Source organism: Mercenaria mercenaria, chromosome 13, assembly GCF_021730395.1.
Source record: "Mercenaria mercenaria strain notata chromosome 13, MADL_Memer_1, whole genome shotgun sequence".
Classification (NCBI taxonomy): domain Eukaryota; kingdom Metazoa; phylum Mollusca; class Bivalvia; order Venerida; family Veneridae; genus Mercenaria; species Mercenaria mercenaria.
The window spans coordinates 71,572,606-71,594,126 of NC_069373.1; the positions used below are offsets into that span (position 1 = coordinate 71,572,606).

At 34.6% G+C, this 21,521-nt stretch overlaps 1 protein-coding gene across 1 annotated transcript; it reads right to left on the reverse strand.

Annotated features, from left to right (window-relative positions):
* Nucleotides 1-10,634: 10,634 nt before the first annotated feature.
* On the reverse strand, nt 10,635-15,697 carry LOC123529335 (piercer of microtubule wall 1 protein-like). The gene is made up of 4 exons (XM_045309639.2): nt 15,539-15,697; nt 14,024-14,114; nt 12,630-12,763; nt 10,635-11,857 (listed from the first exon to the last, which is right to left on the reverse strand). Exons 1-4 carry the CDS (start codon nt 15,560-15,562, stop codon nt 11,789-11,791), a joined length of 318 nt encoding a protein of 105 aa, XP_045165574.1. The 5' UTR covers nt 15,563-15,697; the 3' UTR covers nt 10,635-11,788.
* Between the last annotated feature and the right edge of the window lie 5,824 nt (nt 15,698-21,521).

Consider the following 21,521-nt stretch of genomic DNA (forward strand, 5'->3'; position numbering starts at 1 on the left):
TCATGAAACCTCCCAAAGTAACTAAGTTAGACAACTCTTAATTGAATTTAATTCAAAGTATTGCCCTTTATTTACTTAGAAAATTAGGTTAAATTTTTGTGTGCAACAATCAGTTTGTATTTCAGTATCAGCTGCATACTATTGGATTGAAACTTCACACAAGACATTCCTCTCAACAAACACACTTACATACACAAGTTATAGAACTTTTGTTTGAAATTAATTCAAATTATTGCCCTTAATGGTATTTAACTTAGAAAATTTGGTTGCAGTGGTGCATGTAATTTGTTATCATTGCCATTACAAAAATAAATTATTTTTTAATGATAGAAATGAATAACTCAGTTATTTAAGTCTTGCCAAGTTATGGCCCTTGTTTGATGTAGAAGTTATCAAATAGTCAAGCACATTGTCTTACGGACAGATCTTGTTAACTTTAAACCACTTTCTCAGGCTCTGGTTTACACAATTATGTGTAGTAAATTACCATATTTTTATTAGCTCACCTGTGAGCTATTGTGACCGCTTGATGTCCGTCGTTCGTCAACAATTTCTTAAAATCTTCTTCTTGAAAACCACTTGGCAGAATTACACCAAACTTCGAAGAAATGATCCTTATGTGGCCCCCTTTCAAAATTAATCAAAGAATTGAATTCCATGCAGAACTCTGGTTGCCATGGCAACCGAAAGGAAAAACTTTAAAAATCTTCTCGTCCAAAAGCACAGGGCCTAGGGCTTTGATATCTGGTGTGTAGCATCATCTAGTGGTCCTCTACCAAAATTGTTAAATTATCCCCCTAGGATCAAATATGGCCCCGCCCCGGGGGTCATATGGTTTATATAGACTTATATAGGGAAAACTTTGAAAATCTTCTTGTACAAAACCACATGGTCTAGGGCTTTGATATTTGGTATGTAGCATCATCTAGTGGTCCTCTACGAAGATTGTTCAAATCATCCCCCTAGGGTCAAATATGGCCCCGCCCCGGGGGTCACATGGTTTATATAGACTTATATAGGCAAAACTTTGAAAATCTTCTTGTACAAAACCACATGGCCTAGGGCTTTGATATTTGGTATGTAGCATCATCTAGTGGTCCTCTACCAAGGTTGTTCAAATTATCCCCTTGGGTCAAATATGGCCCCGCCCCGGGGGTCCCAAGTTTTACATAGACTTATATAGGAAAAACAGTTTAAAAATCTTCTTGTCTGAAACCACAACACTTAGACCTTTGATATTTGGTTTGTAGCATTGTCTTATGGTCCTCAACTAAAATTGTTCAAATTGTACCCCTTGGGTGAAAAGAGGCCCTGCCCTGGGGGTCCCAAGTTTTATATAGACTTGTATAGGAAAAAGCTTTAAAAATCTTCTTGTCTGAAACCATATGACCTAGGCTTTTGATATTTGGTATGATGCATTGTCTAGTAGTCCTCTACCAAAATTGTTCAAATTATGCCCCTGGGGTTAAAAGAGGCCCCACCCTTGGGTCACTTAGTTATTATGTGAGTTATATAGGAAAAATACTTAAAAAATCATCTGATCCTATTTCCAAGACTGTTTAATTATAATTACCAGATGACCCCAAGTAATATGATGTCACTTGACTGTGACCTTGACCTACTGACCTACTTTCTTGTCTTTTAAGATACAGCCTTGAAATTTTGATGACATACAGTTTTGCACACAAATCGTAAAACTGAATTTCATTGACCATGAATGTGACCTACTGACTTTCTTAATATTTTATCATCAGTTTGACATTTGAAACATGTAGCTCATAGTACTCAGGTGAGCGATCCAGGGTCATCATGACCCTCTTGTTTGAAATACCTTTAGTTTGGCTCATTTAATCACAACACATGCCTGGTACATGAAATTCTCAAATCCATATGCTGGTAATATTATACAAGTTGAATGCATATATAGTCTCTTGTTTGCTCACCTGAGCCAAAGGCTCATGGTGAGCTTTTGTGACCGCTCAATGTCCGTCGTGCGTCGTCCATCCGTCAGCAATTTATGAAAAAATCTTCTTCTTGAAAACCACTGGGCAGAATTACACCAAACTTCACAGGAATGATCCTTGGGTGGTCCCCTTTCAAAATTGTTCAAAGAATTAAATTCTATGCAGAACTCTGGTTGCCATGTCAACCAAAAAGAAAAACTTTAAAAATCTTGTCCAAAAACGCAAGGCCTAGAGCCTTGATATTTGGCATGTGACATCATCTAATGGTCCTCTATGAAAGTTGTTCAAATAATGCCCCTAGGGTGAGAGCCCCACCCCGGCGTCCCAAGTTTTGCATAGACTTATGTAGGAAAAAACTTTAAAAATCTTCTTGTCTAAAACCACAAGACCTAGGACTTTGGTATGTAGCATTTCCTTGTGGTCCTCCTACCAAAATTGTTCAAATTAGTACCCTGGTTTAAAAGAGGCCCTGCCCCGTGGGGTCTGAAGTTTTACATTGATTATATAGGATTTTTTTTTAAAAATCTTCTTGCTTGGAACTGCAAGGCATAGGCTTTTGATATTTGGTATGTTGCTTTGCCTAGTTTTCCTGTGCCAAAATTGTTCAAGTTATGCCCCTGGGATGAAAAGAGGCCCTCACAGCCCTGGGGGTCCAAAATTTAACAAAGACTTATATATGAAAAATTAAAAAATCTTCTTGTTCAAAAGTTCAAGGTCTAGGCCTTTGATATTTGGTGTGTAGCATTGCCTATTGGATCTCTTATAAGATTGTTCAAGTTATACCCCTGGGATGAAAAGAGGCCCCACCTTGTGGTCACTTGTTATATGACTTATATAGGAAAAAGTACTTAAAATTATAAGATTATAGTTCCTAGACTGTTTAATTATAATTACCTGATGATCTCAAGTGATTAGGGGTCCTCTGACTGTGATCTTGACCTACTTTCTTGTTTTTTAAGATACAGTCTTGAAATTTGGATGACATGTACAGTTTTCACCCCGATCTTAAAACTGACTTTCAGTGACCATGAATGTAACCTACTGACCTACTTCCTTTATATTTTAGCATCACTTTGCCATTTGAAATGGGTGGCTCATATTACTCAGGTGAGCAATTCAGGGTCATCATGACCCTCTTGTTTGCAAGAGGTTATTTAAAAGATTAGAAAAACAAACTAGAGTCTAAGAAGGCATTTCTTAACAGTTTCCTGTTATTTTATTTTTTTACAAGTTATTGTGTGTAATTTTATGATTTGATCATTTACATTATAAAGTTACTTTAGAATGCTTAACTGTGTCATATCTTATTAATGGTTATAACTTCAGTTTCAACTAATAAATGAAGAGTTTTTGCATTATTTTGTGTTATATTATAATGCCACCAGATCCATATAGACTGAATACCACTACTTTGTGTAAGTAACTCTTCTCTGACCATACACACACCTTGTACTTCATGTAAACACTATGAGGTGTATACAACTGCACATGAAATGTTTCCTGAAGTATTAACCAATCTTCACAAGTTAAAACAAGAATAATGTCAATATTGTATGGCAAATGCTCCCAGAAAATGTTTGATAGAATGAAATATAGTCAGGAAAGAGTTAACTTGAAAACTAGAAGATGCTTTTGTAGAAAAGTGCATGTCTCCCCTAATGCATAGTAGTAATAGGCAAGAAGTCAATAGGGGACAGGAGCGAAAGTCAAAGAGACACTGATGGTTGGCTGCAATAGGGATCATCTACTCGGTATGTCCAATCATCCCACGAAGTTTTAACATTCTGGGCCTAGTGGTTCTCAAGTTATAGATTGGAAAGGGTTTTCCATGTTCTGGCCCCTGTGACCTTGACCTTTATCAAGTGAGGGGTCATTTACTCTGCATGTCCAATCATCCTATGAAATTTCAACATTCGGGGTCAAGTGGTTTTGAAGTTATTGATGGGAAAGTGTTTTCCATGTTCAGGCCCCTTTGACCTTGACCTTTGCTCAAGTGACCCCAAAAACAATAAGGGTCATCTACTCTGTAAGTCCTATCATCCTATGAAGTTTGAAGGTTTTGGGTCAAATGGTTCTCAAGTTATTGATTGGAAACCGTTTTTCATGTTCTGTGACCTTGACTTTTGATTAAGTAACCCAAAAATCAATAGGGGTTATCCACTCTACATGTCCAATCATCCTATGAAGTTTTAACATTCTGGGTTGTTTTTCTCAAGTTATTGATCAGAAACGGTTTTCCATGTTCAGGCCCCTGTGACCTTGACCTTTGATCTAGTAACCTCAAAAATAACAGGGGTCATCTACTTTGTAAGCCCTATCACCCTATGAAGTTTGAAGGATCTAGGTCAAATGGTTCTGCAGTTACTGATCAAAAATGAAGTGTGACGGATGGATGGCTCCTGTGACCTTGACCTTTGATGGAGTGACCCCCCAAAAAATTAGGGTCATTTACTCTGTAAGTTCTATCACCTTATGAAGTTTAAAGGTTCTAGGTCAAATGGTTCTCAAGTTACTGATTGGAAATGGATTTCCATGTCCTGGCCCCTGTGACCTTGACCCTAAATAGAGGGCCTCTAAAATCTATAGGTGTCATCTACGGACATGTCCAATCATCCTATGAAGTTTCAACATTCTGGGTCAAGTGGTTCTCAAGTTATTGATCGGAAATGGTTTACCATGATCAGGCCCCTGTGACCTTGATCTATAACAGAGTGACCCCAAAATCAGTAAGGGTCATCTACTCTGCATGTCCAATCATCCTATGAAGTTTCAACATTCTAGATCAGGTCGTTCTCAAGTTATTGATCGGAAATGGTTTCCATGTTCAGGCCCCTGTGACCTTGACCTTTAATGTAATATGTCTCCCTCAGTGGTGGGGGTGGTGACAATAAATTCTCATTATGTGCATGTCTGCTTCATGTTGATGATTGATACCAAGTTCCATTTGAATGATATGGAAACCACAGGACTTGAGTACACAAGGTAAAAGGTCCGAAAAGGAGCATACCCGGTAACGAAAAAATAGAAGTGAAAGTCCAGACAGAATGCAGTTGCACAGGTTCACTTCATGTTGATGACATATACCAAGTTTCATTTAAATTGAATAGAAACTGCACAAGATACAGATGTAGTTGTAATATGGCCTAGTCCAAAAAAGGGGCATAACTCAAAAAGTATAACTGGACATGAAAGACCAGATAATATGTGCTTGTCCACTTCATGTTTATGATGTGTATCGAGTTTCATTTCAGTTAGACGAAAACTAGTCGAGTACACAAAAATGTTTTACAGACAGACTGATGGACAGTTCAAACACTACATGCCTAGGGAGACTTCGCCGCCGAAGGCATTCATATAAAGTATCTAATAGCCAGACTTCTGATGTAATGTCAGATACATTTTAAGGGTCATGTAAAGTACATGTTTGAGACCACCTCTTGGTTAAATTTTCATTTTGGAAATTATACCCAACAGACCCATAATATTCATAACATATATATACGGAATTGTTTATTCTAGCATAAAACTGCTGTTCTTGTCACATTCTGGGGGTGTTTTAACAAGAGAGAAAACGTGTGTTAACAGAGAGATTCTCGCGCTCACGTGCTGTTATAACACCTTTTTATATATGCGCGTTCCGTGGCAGAGCGTAAACGTATTACGGCCCCAAAACGGATAATTCAAATGGAAATGACGTCAACGTGAAAAAACAACTCGGATATTCCCGCGCATTTCATGGAAATTTAATGACGTTTAGGGATAATGTATTCATTTATTCGTTTTTTCGCGTTTTATGCTAGAATTGCGTTAGCGCATGTTATTTTCGTGTTAAAACATCTTCAGAATCCCTCGAGATACGTTGGTAGACGTTATAACACGAAAAAACATACGTTATCCCTACAGAAGAAGTAGAAAATACTTTATATAGAGGTCACCTTGTTTGGTAATATGTATTTTGTCTTACAAAACATGTACTTCAACTGTCCACATTAAATTTTGTACAAAATATCAAACTTCTTTTTCAAACATATTTTTTCTCTAAATTTGTTTTTGTTGTGTGTCTTACATACTTATCTAGGTACTCTGGGAAATGAAAAATAGTTTACATTTATATTTGTTGAAATACTGCAGTTTTTAGCTCACCTGTCACAAAGTGACAAGGTGAGCTTTTGTGATCGTGTGGCGTCCGTCGTCCGTGCGTCCGTCCGTGCGTAAACTTTTGCTTGTGACCACTCTAGAGGTCACATTTTTCATGGGATCTTTATGAAAGTTGGTCAGAATGTTCATCTTGATGATATCTAGGTCAAGTTCGAAACTGGGTTACGTGCAGTCAAAAACTAGGTCAGTAGATCTAAAAATAGAAAAACATTGTGACCTCTCTAGAGGCCATATTTTTCTTGAGATCTTCATGAAAATTGGTCAGAATGTTCACTTTGATGATATCTAGGTCAAGTTCGAAACTGGGTCACGTGGGGTCAAAAACTAGGTCAGTAGGTCTAAAAATAGAAAAACCTTGTGACCTCTCTAGAGGTCATATTTTTCAATGGATCTTCATGAAAATTGGTCAGAATGTTCATCTTGATGATATCTAGGTCAAGTTCGAAACTGGGTCACGTTGGTTCAAAAACTAGGTCAGTAGGTCTAAAAATAGAAAAACCTTGTGACCTCTCTAGAGGCCATATTTTTCAGGAGATCTTCATGAATATTGGTCAGAATGTTCATCTTGATGATATCTAGGTCAAGTTCGAAACTGGGTCACGTGCCTTCAAAAACTAGGTCAGTAGGTCTAAAAATAGAAAAACCTTGTGACCTCTCTAGAGGCCATATTTCTCAATGGATCTTCATGAAAATTGGTCAGAATGTTCATCTTGATGATATCTAGGTCAAGTTCGAAACTGGGTCACGTGGGGTCAAAAACTAGGTCAGTAGATCTAAAAATAGAAAAACCTTGTGACCTCTCTAGAGGCCATATTTTTCAAGAGATCTTCATGAATGTTGGTCAGAATGTTCACCTTGATGATATCTAAGACAAATTCGAAACTGGGTCATGGTGGGTCAAAAACTAGGTCAGTAGGTCTAAAAATAGAAATTCCTTGTGACCTCTCTAGAGGCCATATTTCTCAATGGATCTTCATAAAAATTGGTCAGAATGTTCATCTTGATGACATCTAGATCAAGTTTGAAACTGGGTCACGTGCGGTCAAAAACTAGGTCAGTAGGTCTGAAAATAGAAAAAATTTTGTGACCTCTCTAGAGGCCATATTTTTCATGGGATCTTTATGAAAATTGGTCAGAATGTTCACCTTGATAATATCTAGGTCAGGTTCGAAACTGGGTCACATGCGGTCAATAACTAGGTCAGTAGATCTAAAAATAGAAAAACCTTGTGACCTCCTTAGAGGCCATATTTTTCAAGAGATCTTCATGAAAATTGGTCAGAATGTTCACCTTGATGATATCTAGGTCAAGTTTGAAACTGGGTCACGTGCGGTCAAAAACTAGGTCAGATGGTCTAAAAATAGAAAAACCTTGTGATGTCTCTAGAGGCCATACTTCTCAATGGATCTTCATGAAAATTAATGAGAATGTTCAGCTTGATGATATCTAGGTCAAGTTCGTAACTGGGTCATGTGCGGTCAAAAACTAGGTCAGTAGGTCGAAAAATAGAAAAACCTTGTGACCTCTCTAGAGGCCATATTTTTCATAAAATCTTCATGAAAATTGGTGAGAATGTTCATCTTGATGATATTTAGGTCAAGTTTAAAAGTTGGTCACGTGCCTTCAAAAACTAGGTCATTAGGTCAAATAATAGAAAAACCTTGTGACCTCTCTAGAGGTCATATTTTTCAATGGATCTTCATGAAAATTGGTCAGAATTTTTTATCTTGATGATATCTAGGTCACATGTGCTCAAAAACTAGGTCACTATGTCAAATAATAGAAATAACGACGTCATACTCAGTTCAACACTGGGTCATGTGGGGATAGGTGAGCGATTCAGGACCATCATGGTCCTCTTGTTTGTCAGTTTGACAGCTCTACTTTCACTTTCATTTTGCAATGTTTGCATTTTTTTGAAATGTACACATGGTTTGTAACACTTTCAACCCCCAGAGTACCTGGACAAACATGTTGGACACACAATGATAAGAAAAGTAATGACAAAATACTTTTGAAAAAGAAGCTTGATATCTTCTACAAAATAGAACATGAACAGTCAAAGCACGTGTGATATAAGACAAAATGTGTTGTCCAAAAGGGAATAACCTGTCTTATTAGTTTCTTCTACATCTTATGAACAATATAGTGTATTCTTTATGATAGACCAAGGCCTATGCGGCTTAAAAAACTAAAACATTAAAACCATTGTTTTACCTACCGAAATATAACTACAGAGAACTTCTCTATCTTGCCATTGCAAGTGTGTGAGTAAATCCATGGCCATCTGATTTTTAAGTCAAGGACCACTTGTTCCACTTCTATTTGAACAGAAATCGAGGAAAAACATTTTTTCACAATGAAGAATCACAGAAATTGTAACAGTTACAAAAGATAGGTGGACTATCAAAATGTTAAAAAAGAATAACATTTACTTCCCAACCACAACTGTACTGTAAGAGTGTCAAAAACAAAATTCTAATGTCTTCCTTTAAAACACACACTCATGCAAATAGTTTTAGTTCACCTGGGTCAAAAACTATAACTATGGTCATTAAGTATGAAAATCTTGTTTACTCTCTAGAGGCAACATTTTCTACCTCATCTTTGTAAGAATGTTTGTCTCTTTTATATCTAGGACAAGTTAAAACCTTGAGGTCAAAAACTAGGTCATTTGGTCAAATTATAGAAAAACCATTCTAAAAACATTCTAGAGGCTATGATTTCTGTTTGATTTTTTAAAAACTTTGTCAGAATATGTTTAGTCCCCTACTGGTGGAACAACTTAATCAGAATGTTTGTTTTGTGAAATCTAGATTGTTTACAAAACTGGGTTACATGAGAGCAAAAACTAGGTCATTAGGTTGAATCATAGAAAAACCTTGTTAACACTCAAATTTGTCTCCACGAAATCTAGGTGAAGTTCGAAACTGGATAATCATAAAACAAGAGCTGTCACAGGAGACAGCGCGCTCGACTATTTCGATGCTGGATAGTGAAACTGGGCACATCTGAGGAAACTAGAGCTGTCACTGGAGTGTTTAATGACTCCAATTGTGGATGAAGATATTGCACAACAGCCTGAGTCTATGTCAAAATATCAACTTAAAGTAATAAGAGAGGTAAAGATAAAATGTATCAAAACACTATATAAGTATATCCTAAGCAAAAAGGGGCATAATTCATTAAATATTGGTGCCAGAGTTATGCAGCTTGTGTCATATAGTGTGGGTGATGATGTTGAACAACTATTTTAAGTTTGAATCAAATCCATTCAGTAATAACAGAGACAGGGTGAAAGTGCATCAAAACTAACCTAAAATTCTAAGTAAAAAGGGGGAATAATTAATGAAAAATTGATGCCAGAGTTATGCACCTTGCGTCATATGGTGTGGGTGATAATGTTGAACAACCATTTTAAGTTTGAATCAAATCCATTCAGTAATATCAGAAACAGAGTGAAAGTGCATCAAAACTTTAACCTAAAATTCTAAGTAAAAAGGGGAAATAATTCATGAAAAATTGGTCCCAGAGTTATGCACCTTGTGTCATATGATACAAGGTGCATAATGTAATGATGGTAATGATGTTGAACAATTGTTTAAGTTTGAATCAGATCCATTCAGTAAAAACAGAGATCGAGTGAAAGTGCATAAAACTTTAACCTGAAATTCTAAGTAAGAAGGGGAATAACTCATGAAAAATTGTGCCAGAGTTATGCATCTTGTGTCATATGATGTGGGTGATGATGCTGAACAACTACTTTAAGTTTGAATCAAATCCATTCAGTAATAACAGAGGTAGAGTGAAAGTGCACCAAAACTTTAACCTTAAATTCTAAGTAAAAAGGGGGAATAATTCATGAAAAAATGGTGCCTGAGTTATGCATCTTGTGTCATATGATGTGGGTGATGATGTTGAACAACCATTTTAAGTTTGAATCAAATCCATTCAGTAATAACAGAGATAGAGTGAAAGTGCATCAAAACTTTAACCTGAAAGTCTAAGTGAAAAGGGAGGATAATTCCTGAAATATTGGTGCCAGAGTTATGGCCCTTATGTCAGATGATGTGGATGATGATGAGGAATAAGTATTTCAAGTTTGAATCAAATCCATCAAGTAATTACAGAGATAAGTTGAAAAAAGAGAAAGTGCACCAAAACTTTAACCAAGGTGGGGACGCGGAAAGACGCCGACGCCGACACAGACGCTGGGGCGAGTAGGATAGCTCTCCTTATACTTCGTATAGTCGAGCTAAAAATCAAACACCTACGGCTAAAATGAATCTGAACTCATCTACTGTAAGAACATCTTGAGAAATCTTGCAAACACTAATAATCAAGTGAGATTTCATTCAACAATGCAATAAAATTATCTGGGTGATATGTGATGTCAAGAAAAAAGCAATTTGCATTTCTGTTGTTTATCATCAAAGCAAAGTTACAAGGTACTATTTCACACATTTTACTTGACACACACATAGAAACTGGAAATAGAAGTCTGAAGACATGTTGTTTTTCATTTGACAGCATTTTATTCAACATTTCTACTCTATCACAGAAAACACATGAAAATCAACAATTTTATGTGAAGTAGCAATAAGTGGTGAAAAAGAAACAATATATAGAACCTCTGTCCAACAATTCTATTTAAAAAAAGATAGAACAAATTCACTCATACATTCTGTATTCTGCACAATTATACACATACTATAAACAAATCCGTTGTGTTTCTTTATAAAATAATATTAAAATTCATTTTGTGACAAGCAGCAGTGTCGTTAATTTCATCATCACTGCCATAGCATGCATTTCTCACAAACGTAGGTAAACACTTTTCTTTCTATAAAGGAGATATTCACCGTATTGAGCATTGTGTTTATACATGTACAATTTTTAATAGCTCTTTTCATTAGCATCTAAATACTGTTAACACTGCGCATACAAAACAGACTGAAATGGAACTACTTGAATAATATTACTGACAGATACCTACCGGTATGTTAGATTAGAACTGTATAGAATGTGCGTCTCATTATTTTCTGCCTACACTTTTACATACATGTAATTATTAATTAATATACATGCAGTTTGTGTAACATTTGTCACATCAGAAATTTTAGGAGGGATCGACTTTATTGGCGCTTTATTTGCTGTCACTGCTGATGAAAGAGCTATTATTATCATAAATATGTATACATTTCACCAGATGGCCAAATATCGCAAAAATTATACTTTGCGAAACAAAACCAATTTCAAATACAGCGAACTTTTAACCAAGCAAAAAGTCTGATCATAGTGTTGTTCCGTTACAAGGGAGATCTACCACATCTTGCACTGTTAAAAGTATATTTATATTCTTACCATACAAAAAGCTGTATTTCATAAAGTCCTGCTTTAACTATATGTACATAATCCTTCAAGCCCTAGAAGTTAAACACAGAAAATTGTACTTAAAATTGCTTTTATATTCATTTATCATGTTTCTTCAATATTTACCACATACCTAAAGCATTATGGTCATAGGTGTTTTTTCTTTCTTTGTCCACTTCAATAAGACACTAACTGACTTTAGGGTGGGGTTATCATTTCTTTATTTCACTTTTAAAAAAAAATTGAGAGTAATTGTATACATGATTTTTTCTATGTTTAAAAATACTGTTTTGTTAGACTTTGCTGTTGTCCTGTGCTGTGTTGAGGGAGTGATTTCTATACATGCCACAGGTACCTAAATGCTGAAAAATACAATAACATCAGTATTATTGGTAACTGAAATAAATTTATTTCTGATAAAGCTTATTAACATTGTATACAAAAATATGCATTTGTTCTGTACATAAGATATTAACTGTGTGACTCTAGGAGTGCAGTAATTATATTAATCAATGAACGAATGAGTGATTATTTCTAGCTATTTTTTTTTCCATTACACACTTATTAATGATACAGCTCTACATTAAAATCTGTTCTTGAGACAAGTTAAAATTGAAAACATTTATTACAATAATACACCTTTAAAGGTGAAAAAAAAAATATATATATATATACTGTACAGACTATTTTTTCAGATCAAATATTAATTTCCTAACAAAAAGGTGCATAATATGTCAAAATATAACCCATGCCAAATCTCAACACTTTATACTATCTCGAAATCTAAAAAAAATGCCTACTTTTGAACTTGTGCACAAATAAATTAACAGAAAACTAGAGCTGCTTTTGAGAAAAGTGCACATCTCCCACAACTGCCTGTTCATCTAGATTGCCATTTCTTCTCCATTATGTATCTGAGTCAACCATGCACTGGCATCAGTATTGAAGTGCCTGGGCCGATTTGGTTAGTTATCCAATTTGGCCGAGGACTTATTGGCGAACACATTTTGTTAAAGTTTGGTGAGAACTGTTTGACTTAGAGCGTGGACAAGATCTGTGACAGACAGACAGCGGTGTGGGAGACATAATTATGTAAGCTCTGGTATATAACTATTCAAAATAAATGCAACTTACTTCTGAGAATTTTTGAGATCTGCAATAGAAAGATGTTGGCATTGTGTGAACAGAGGGAGCTTTTTGACCGTATGTCATTGAAGTTGTTCTGTACATGGGGTGCTGTTGTTTTCCTCCATATCCCTGGAACCAGTCTGAAAATAAAACAAAATTCTTTGTAAACAGTTTTAAAATAAGTACAAATGTATTTAAAGATGAGAAGGCATTTTCTCACAGAAGCAAGAGGAAATGCAAGCTCCAGATAATTTCCTTGTCTATACTAAATATATTGAACAAAACAGCTAAACTGCCAAAAATATCTTACCTTTATCTTAAAAATTTAAGTACTAGTACATTACAGAAATTCAGCACAAATTTACATCAATATGTCGTCAATAACAAATTTGAGTTTCAAAAAGATAAAATAAATGAATTTATTTATTGCACTACCACACCTCTGTTTTAAAAAGGCAAATAAATAGTAATAATAAATACACATTAAAGTTTGTTTTTAGAATATCAGTGAATACCATTTATAAGAATGTTTGATTTGTTTCTTGTAAATGGTCAAGTATCACATAAAATTTAAATGTTCTTTCTGACAGAGCCTGACAATGACATTATTTTGTTCTGTTGTCTGTCTGATTTCCTTCTTCATAACTTTTTAATACTGTTTGATTCACAAGATCTGTAACACTTTTCGCAAGATTTTTTTGCAAGCTGCAGCATTATTTTGCGAAATCCAGAGATGACCTAAACTTCATTTCAAAAAAATTAAAAAGTTAAATGTGTTTTAGAATGTTGATTAAATAGGCAAAAAAGTAGTTTAATATCTCATTGTTAAAATCTGGCAAAAATCAAAATTTAAAAAAAAATGTGCATGGAAATGTTGCTTTTATGCTATAAATTTAGACATCCTGCAAGTTTATAACATATATATCATACATCATCAAATAAAGGCAAAATTTAGATTTTAAATATTCTTGATATTTGAAATGGCTAAAATTTCTAAGAGAAAATTCTCCATCAATACAGTTTTAGGTGGATAAAACTGAAGGTTGAAATGAGGTGAAGTCTTAAAATTAGTAATTTCTAAGCTTTATTTTGGAGAAATATTGAAATGTTATGCACAATATATAGTTCTGAGCTTGAGCTACATTTAAAAACGTTGCTTTGTTTCTTTTAAAGATATTCACTATTGGCAAAATAACAAATGGCAAGTTGGGCGTTTTGTTCAGTATAGTACACAAATGCAATAAATATTTTACCGTTTAACAATGTTCATTTGAAAAAAAATTACCTTTCAAAACACACTTGACAAGTGCACCTTTATTATCTTGGTGCTAACATGTTTTTGGACAAGGTTTAGAAAAAAGCTGGAAATCAACTGAAAATGTTTTTGCTTTTTTATTTACCTGGATTTTCAAATCTGTTTGGTATATTTGATGTTCTGTAATAATCTGATGTTTTCTCATTTCCACATGTGGCTCCATCCTCTGCAGCCATCTAAAAATATAATTATATCACTTATTAAACAATCGTCAAAAGACAAAAAAATGATGTGGTAGATCTTTGCCAGTGGAGCATTATGAGCTTAAGCTGCTAAAATGGAAATGATGAGTACAAACTTGCCATCAAGAACAGGCTTTGAAAGAGTTTTAACAAATGTGGATAAATCAGCACAGGAATGGCAGAAGACTAGATATTGTTAATTTATTTTACAAATCAGCTTACTGAGCTTAGTCAGCTTATTAGCAATCTTGTCAAAATAATTAGACGGTCAGATTGTTTAATATTTGTGACGGGCAATCTATCCGTCAAAACTTTCAAGGACCAAAATAATGGAGGATAAATCACAGTATACAGTCATGTAAAGTTTGACTGTTATTGGTTTTATCGCTTGCACATATTGCCATGTAGACGTGGTAAACGTTAATTGTGTATAGTACATACATAGGTTTAAATCGCCAGAAAATTTGTAATTTTGGAAATTATATGATATTTTTATATAAATCAATGAGGAATTGAATCCCTTTTGATACAACATTATTACATCTGCTTATGTGATTGCATAATGAGTTTACCTTCGTAAAATAAAGAAATTATTATTATTATTATTACATCTATGTAAGTTTTAATTTTGAATTTATCTCATATTCGCAACAAAATTTCCTCCACTATTTTCGAGTGTTTGACGCAAGTGGAGATATTACCTATAAGAAAAATAACTCCATATTTCCTAGGATCGCGTCAAATTAGTTGGACTAATTAGCAGTCGACCCAGACTAAGAGTATGTCCACTGATGACAATTTAGGTTACTAATTTCAAATGGGGCAGCTTAATTGTTTTTAAACATCCCTGCTTTTGTACAGTGCATTACAATACAGAAACTGCACATGGTTAACCCAGAGATTATTAGAAAGTGCTACACTTGGTAAAGCCGGTTTTCATTCTGTATTACTTTCCAAATTTATCAATATAGCCGCCACAACATTCTTATGATAAAAAGCTCTAGATACTTTGTCGGCCTCTCCTAACTGTGTTCCCACTGGCATTTAAATTTGGAGGTGAAAACTGAGTTTTTGTTGCACTTTGGCAACCCCTCACTAAGAGATATATAGCAGCTGTCTCCAAAACTGGGGGTGCAAAGTATCAGTCTGGGGGTGAAAAAAACAAAACATTTGGGGTTTCTGCACTGCCTAACTGCATTTACTGAAGAGTTAATGTACCTCTTGAACTGCGAATAACTGTCATTCTTGTTCTTCTTTCATTTCAAATTTTAAATATAGATCTACATGCTAAATCATGGTAAAACATTCCTCCTGAATTTTACCAATGATGAGAAATCGAGAGCTGTAATCGAACCGATAAAAATTATCCGCAAAAAATCGAAAATAACTGATAAATCATTAAAAAATATAGGCTATACCTGCTGTGATTGTTCCATGGACATGTTATCTTCTACACTGAAAGCTTATTAAATACAACAGTTAATGTTTGTTTACAAAAATTACGACGACAAGAAACAGTTATTTGTGTTGCCAGTGACAACAAGACCTGCGCATTGACTACATCCGGACGATGTATCACACGACATTTTCTTGAGATGCGGACCCATAGTTGTTTGGTTGAACACCACTAAATTAGGCTTTCCTAATTTCATATAAAATCCACATACTTAATCAAAGAAGTATTTAAAATACTTTATTTTGATAGCTCTTTGACTTAATAAAGTTATTTCGACGTTTTCTAGCATATCAGATTTTTTGAAACCTTTCTTCACATAAAGAATTGTATTGATTTAATAATTTTATTGCTTCTAAATATATGATAATACACAGCACATACATAATGGGTATCACAAGCAAATGGGTTGGGCTACAAGTTTTTACAACATTAGAATTCAGCCTTTCCCAGCAATAAAGAACTGTATCGCTACTATAGAAAAAGGAAAAGGGTGTTAACTTTTACATAAACATGTTACGATTCATAAAATGCAACCCTTTGAATACATTAATACAAAATGTATTATTAATGCTTCTTGCGATGTCTTTTTTTTTGAGAAATAAAATTCTTACACGTCATTTTTATACAGCATGCAGAATTCGATGCTATTCAATCAGTATATACTGAAACACAGGTAAAGTAAAAGACACGACACTATAGAGTACTTGCCCATATATACAGGTTATCTCTTGAATCTGGCCTTGTACCCAGTGACTGGAAAAAAGCCACCGTAGCCCCCATATTTAAAAAAGGTCTCAAGTCAAAACCCAGTAACTACCGTCCAATTTCCTTAACTTGCATTGCTTCTAAACTCCTTGAACATATTGTTGTTTCCAATCTTATGACTTATTGTGATAAGCATAAGCTACTTAGCCAGTTCCAGCACGGCTTTAGGTCAGGTCACAGTTGTGAGACTCAGCTGATTAATTTCACCAAGTAACTTTATAACAACACTGAACAGGGTCAACAAACAGATGTTATTGTCATGGACATTTCCAAGGCGTTTGATAAGGTCGATCACATTATGTTAATTTATAAGCTACAATGCCTTGGAGTCAACCCACAAATTACCAAATGGGTCAAAATCTTCCTGTCAAACCGATCCCAGAAAGTCGCTGTTGATTGTCATTTTTCCAGTGAACTTCCTGTACTGCCTGGAGTTCCCCAGGGGTCTGTTCTTGGACCTTGACTCTTTTTGGTATATATCAATGACTTACCACACTCGGTCAAATGTAATGCAAGAATGTTTGCAGATGATACCATAATATACCTTACCATCAACTCCATTTCAGATAGTATATCTCTGCAACAAGATCTCATTAGCTTAGAAACCTGGGAGAAGACATGGTCCATGGAGTTTAAAGAGAATTCCTATAGTTTTTTTCCTTTCATAGAATTTTTTTAAATTCACATATATGATAGGAAAATTTGTGCTGAAAACAATGAACAAATAAAAACAATAGGTCACCAGGCTTGTTTTGGTGAAAAATTGTTTTGAACACACCCACTGTTGCTGAAACTGCCAGTGATTTTTCAACATTTTCATAATTTTCTGCTTTTTTATAAATACCAACCAAAATATACATCCAGGCAGCACAATACAGTTTTTTTCTTTTTACAGATTTTATTATATACTTATTTGATATCATAGTCATATTTGTTATACTCTATCCTTACAATAATGGGTACAAATGAAAAAAAAAATATTGTTTCATATTTGCTTTTGTGAACTTTTTTCAATGAAAAATACCCATAGTGAAGTATATTTTTTTTTAAATTTTGAAAAAACTCTTTCATAGATTTTTTTTCTTTTTCTTCTTGTGTATAGATAATTGTATTGTGAGCATAAAAATGGCTAAAAATGTATGGGTCACCAGGCTAAATTTTATGTTAAGACCGCTAGAATACAACACCTGTTCGGACGGAAATGGCGCGAACCTGGCCAAATTGATTACATGTATGTCTGCTAAAAGTTAAAAAAAGTTTTAAAAATTCTTAATTCATTCTATAATTGAATACTAAATAATCTGAAAGGTGATATTGTCTTATCAGTAATAAGTCAATTATCTTACATTATATGAACAACACTGTCTTCGTACTAAAATGCGATGTGAAAACACAACCACAAAAATAGCAAGATACCTGTCAGGCATGATACTTGTCAATACAACATAAACCAGTATCAACATTTGATTACTGATATAACTTATCAAAAATGTTATTTCATTCAAAATTCCTCATATTTAAGATTGTCTGTAACATGTTTCAACAAATGTTGACTTCAGTTCAGTTTTCCATAGAAAGTGTCGGCTGCGCAGAAAGATGCGCATAAAAAAACTATAGGAATTCCCTTTAACCCCGACAAATGTGAAATCCTTAGACTCTTTCGAAAGGAAAATACTGTGGTTTACCCCTACAAACTTCATAACATAGAGCTAAAACATGTGAGGCAGCTAAATACCTAGGCATAACCATCTACAAAGATTTAAACTGGTCTAAACACATTGACAATATTACTTCCAAAGCAACTTCCACTCTTCGTTTCATACAACGAAATGTCAAAACTGACAATAAAAAGTTCAAAATTGCTGCCTACAACACCTATGTTCGCCCACAATTGGAATACTGTTCAAGCGTCTGGCATACATGGCAAAAAAACTCTCACTAGTAAAGTCGAAAATGTTCAAAGGTCAGCTGCTAGGTACGTCATGTATGACTACAGTTACACCAGTAGCGTTACCCAAATGTTGAAAACCTTAGAATGGAATATACTCCAATACAGAAGGTCATACAACTCATTAGTAATGTTTTACAAAATAAGGGCCCAGACAGTTGCAGTCGACCAATCTGATCTTATCCCAACTAGAAACCTAAATTACTTAATCCCCATGTCTCACATTCAGTACTTTTCTAACTCCTTCTTCCCAAGGGCCATCCGACTCTGAAACTCCCCACCAACCTATGTCAAATCTAGCCCCAGTCTCAGTATCTTTAGAGAGAGGCTGGCGGTGGTCGATATGTAATCACATTGCTTCTGTCCTATTTTAACTGTAGCATACTGTCTTTTTAGCTTTTATTCTCTTAACATTTGTAACAGATCATTTCTTTAACAACTGTTTCTCTGACAGCGCCGCCCAGTGATAGTCGGAAATCGACGGTTGGGTGAAAGATGTAGATGTAGATGTAAGCACGATGAAGGGAAGACAAGTTAGTACTATTTATATTTGAACTATTTATGAAAAGACGAATTATAGTTTTGTCAGTCAATCACTGCTACTTTCGTTGGTAGAAAGAAAAAATTTGTGTCTTGTATCAAAGAGAAATTAATACATTTGAAATGAAAGCATTACGTTTTCGCGTCTTTTGTCAGTAGGGAGAATTTCCGGTTCGGGAAATCATTTTATGGCTTTCCCTAACCTTGTTATTTAATATAGTAACTTGTTTTCCGGACGGAGCAAAATATATACACATTATGTAAAACTGGCATATAAAATGACTGCATCTTTAAAGTAATCCTGAACATGTTTGATGACTTCTACAATTGCATACGTTCACAGGGACAAGTTTCAATTTTTCCCCAATTCTCCAAGGAACACGAAAAGGTCAGTGTATCAGCCCTCTGCTCTATATAGTATTCATCGAAAATCTGTTAGACACCATTGACAATTCACAACATTCAATGAAGTTGCATGGAACGAGATATGGCTGCCCTACGCATGCCGATGATATGGTACTAATATCTTATAGTTAATCGGGACTAGATAATCTTATGAACATATGTTATGATAACTCAAAGAAAGAACGCTATCAATATAATGCTAGAAAAAGTATTGTTTTTGTTTTTAATGAGACAAAATTGCCTCCTTTCAAAACACTTCACATAAATGGAGCCTATGTCCCGATCAAGTCAATGAGACGGAAACTTACACTCATCTAGGGGTAGTGTGCAACAAATATATGGATACTCATTACAATATCAAAATGCCTGTGATAAATTACGGAAAACATTGTTTAGTTTATCTGATTGTGGCGCACATCACACAAAAACATTTATACGAGACTGTTGTGATACCTAAAGCGTTTTTATTTTTACTGTGACTTTTGGAATGATCTATCGTCGTCACAAATACAATTCCTAGAAAGAGCGCATCGCCAGTGCGTGAACTCTATGCAAAATCTTCCGCGCTCAAGCAGAACCGACGTCGCACTCTCTTGCTTAGGATTAACCTCCATTTAACACGAGATTACAATTTTTGGTCAGTTATGTCATCTAGCTACTAGCAAAAAAGTAAAACAGATGTTTCTTAACAGATTATTTATGTTTTTAAAAAACGAGTAAAATCACCGGGTTTATACCAGATATATACCGAATTCTGGGTAAATATAAGTTGTTAGATAGACAGGTATACATTTGTGATATTTGAATCTGAGGAAAAAGACAGTGAAAGATATACAGTCAACAAATTAGCAAACACGGAATTAGAATCAGGCGCATTAAATGACAGAAGCTTGCACGATTTTTTTCAGTATACATTGTGACATAAAACAATGTGTCTTATGACACTTTAGTCAAACATACCGGGACCAAATGAAATATTGTAGGACAGTGGCATTAGTCAGAAATAGATTATTTTCCAGGCCATGCATTGTTAATTGTCCACTCTGCAAACTGTGCACAGAAGCCGTTGCCGAACATCTGATTTTGTTCTATACTGAAAACGATGCACTAAGGCAAATTTTCTGGAGAAGAGTACATGAATTATTACCAAACGAACTGTTTGTGACATTTTCGAAAACAAATACTTGAAATGCTTTCTGACTTCCCAATTATGAGTAGCAGTGACTCTCAAAGAACTTCCTGCTATAAAATAGTTTTACTCATCATCTCACAAAATCTTTGACTTTCCAGGTACCTTTTACTCAAGGCAATACATTAAAAACATAATATAGACAGTATTCATAAATATGTATCATAGATAACTCTGTTGGAATGACATGTGTGTCACACAGTATCAAGTTTTGAAATATTGTGAAACATCCTTAAAGAATCATATGCATTGTAGTTCTATAGTGCCTAACTTATCTTATGTAAACATATTTTTTTTTGCTATATTGTTATGATAAAATCTTTATATGACACAATTCGTTTTTGATCTTTTGTTTTCGCTATAAGACAAATAAGACACTGATCATTACTTATGAATAATTATACTTTGAGTCTATCATTGAATTTTACCTTATCAACTATTAGAAGATACAATGTAGTTGATCGGTCTGTTAGCTCAAAATTTTGAAAAATCTTCTTGGTACACAATTGTTACGGATGCTACCTTGACATCACAAGAACCATTATTATGATAGTTTACATTGAAAATATTAATTCTTGCCAACATTAAGCATGTATTTCCAAACATAGGAACATATATAAATATCAATTTTCATATTACCTTGTAATAAAGAATCTAAAATGCTTTGTTTAATTTTCGTTACGGATGTTATTGTACAAGATGTTTTTTGAAAACTTTTTATTTCGACAAAACTGTTCGTACTGTGTACTAACGTTTATATAGAGAATTATGTTGTTCTTGGTATACGGGCTTACTTGACTCCCATAAGCGACGTCAGGCGTTCTAAGATAAAAGTCATGAAACTTTAAAAAGTGAATTTTGTGAGTACCAATGGTATGGCAGTCCATCACTCATATTGGTTTGTTTTAAAAAATCCAACTATTTACATATCTGACAAAACTGTTTTAGTGTAGAATGACCGGTTGGGATTTTCTGATTCAGATTGTTTTAGGATATTTGCTATGTCGACAAGACCAGAGCAATAATTTGTTTTCAGTCGCTTTGAAATGAAATATGCAAACCATTTCTCCGGTTTGAATACTTTGAGTACTTTGATGA

Excerpts from the sequence above, each read along its gene's own strand:
- LOC123529335 (XM_045309639.2), bottom strand. The coding sequence starts at position 15,562 with ATGTCCATGGAACAATCACAGCAG. Across the intron at positions 12,764-14,023 it reads AAACAGATTTGAAAATCCAG|ACTGGTTCCAGGGATATGGA; the intron begins GTAAATAAAAAA and ends TTTTATTTTCAG. Across the intron at positions 11,858-12,629 it reads GATCTCAAAAATTCTCAGAA|CATTTAGGTACCTGTGGCAT; the intron begins GTAAGTTGCATT and ends TGTATTTTTCAG.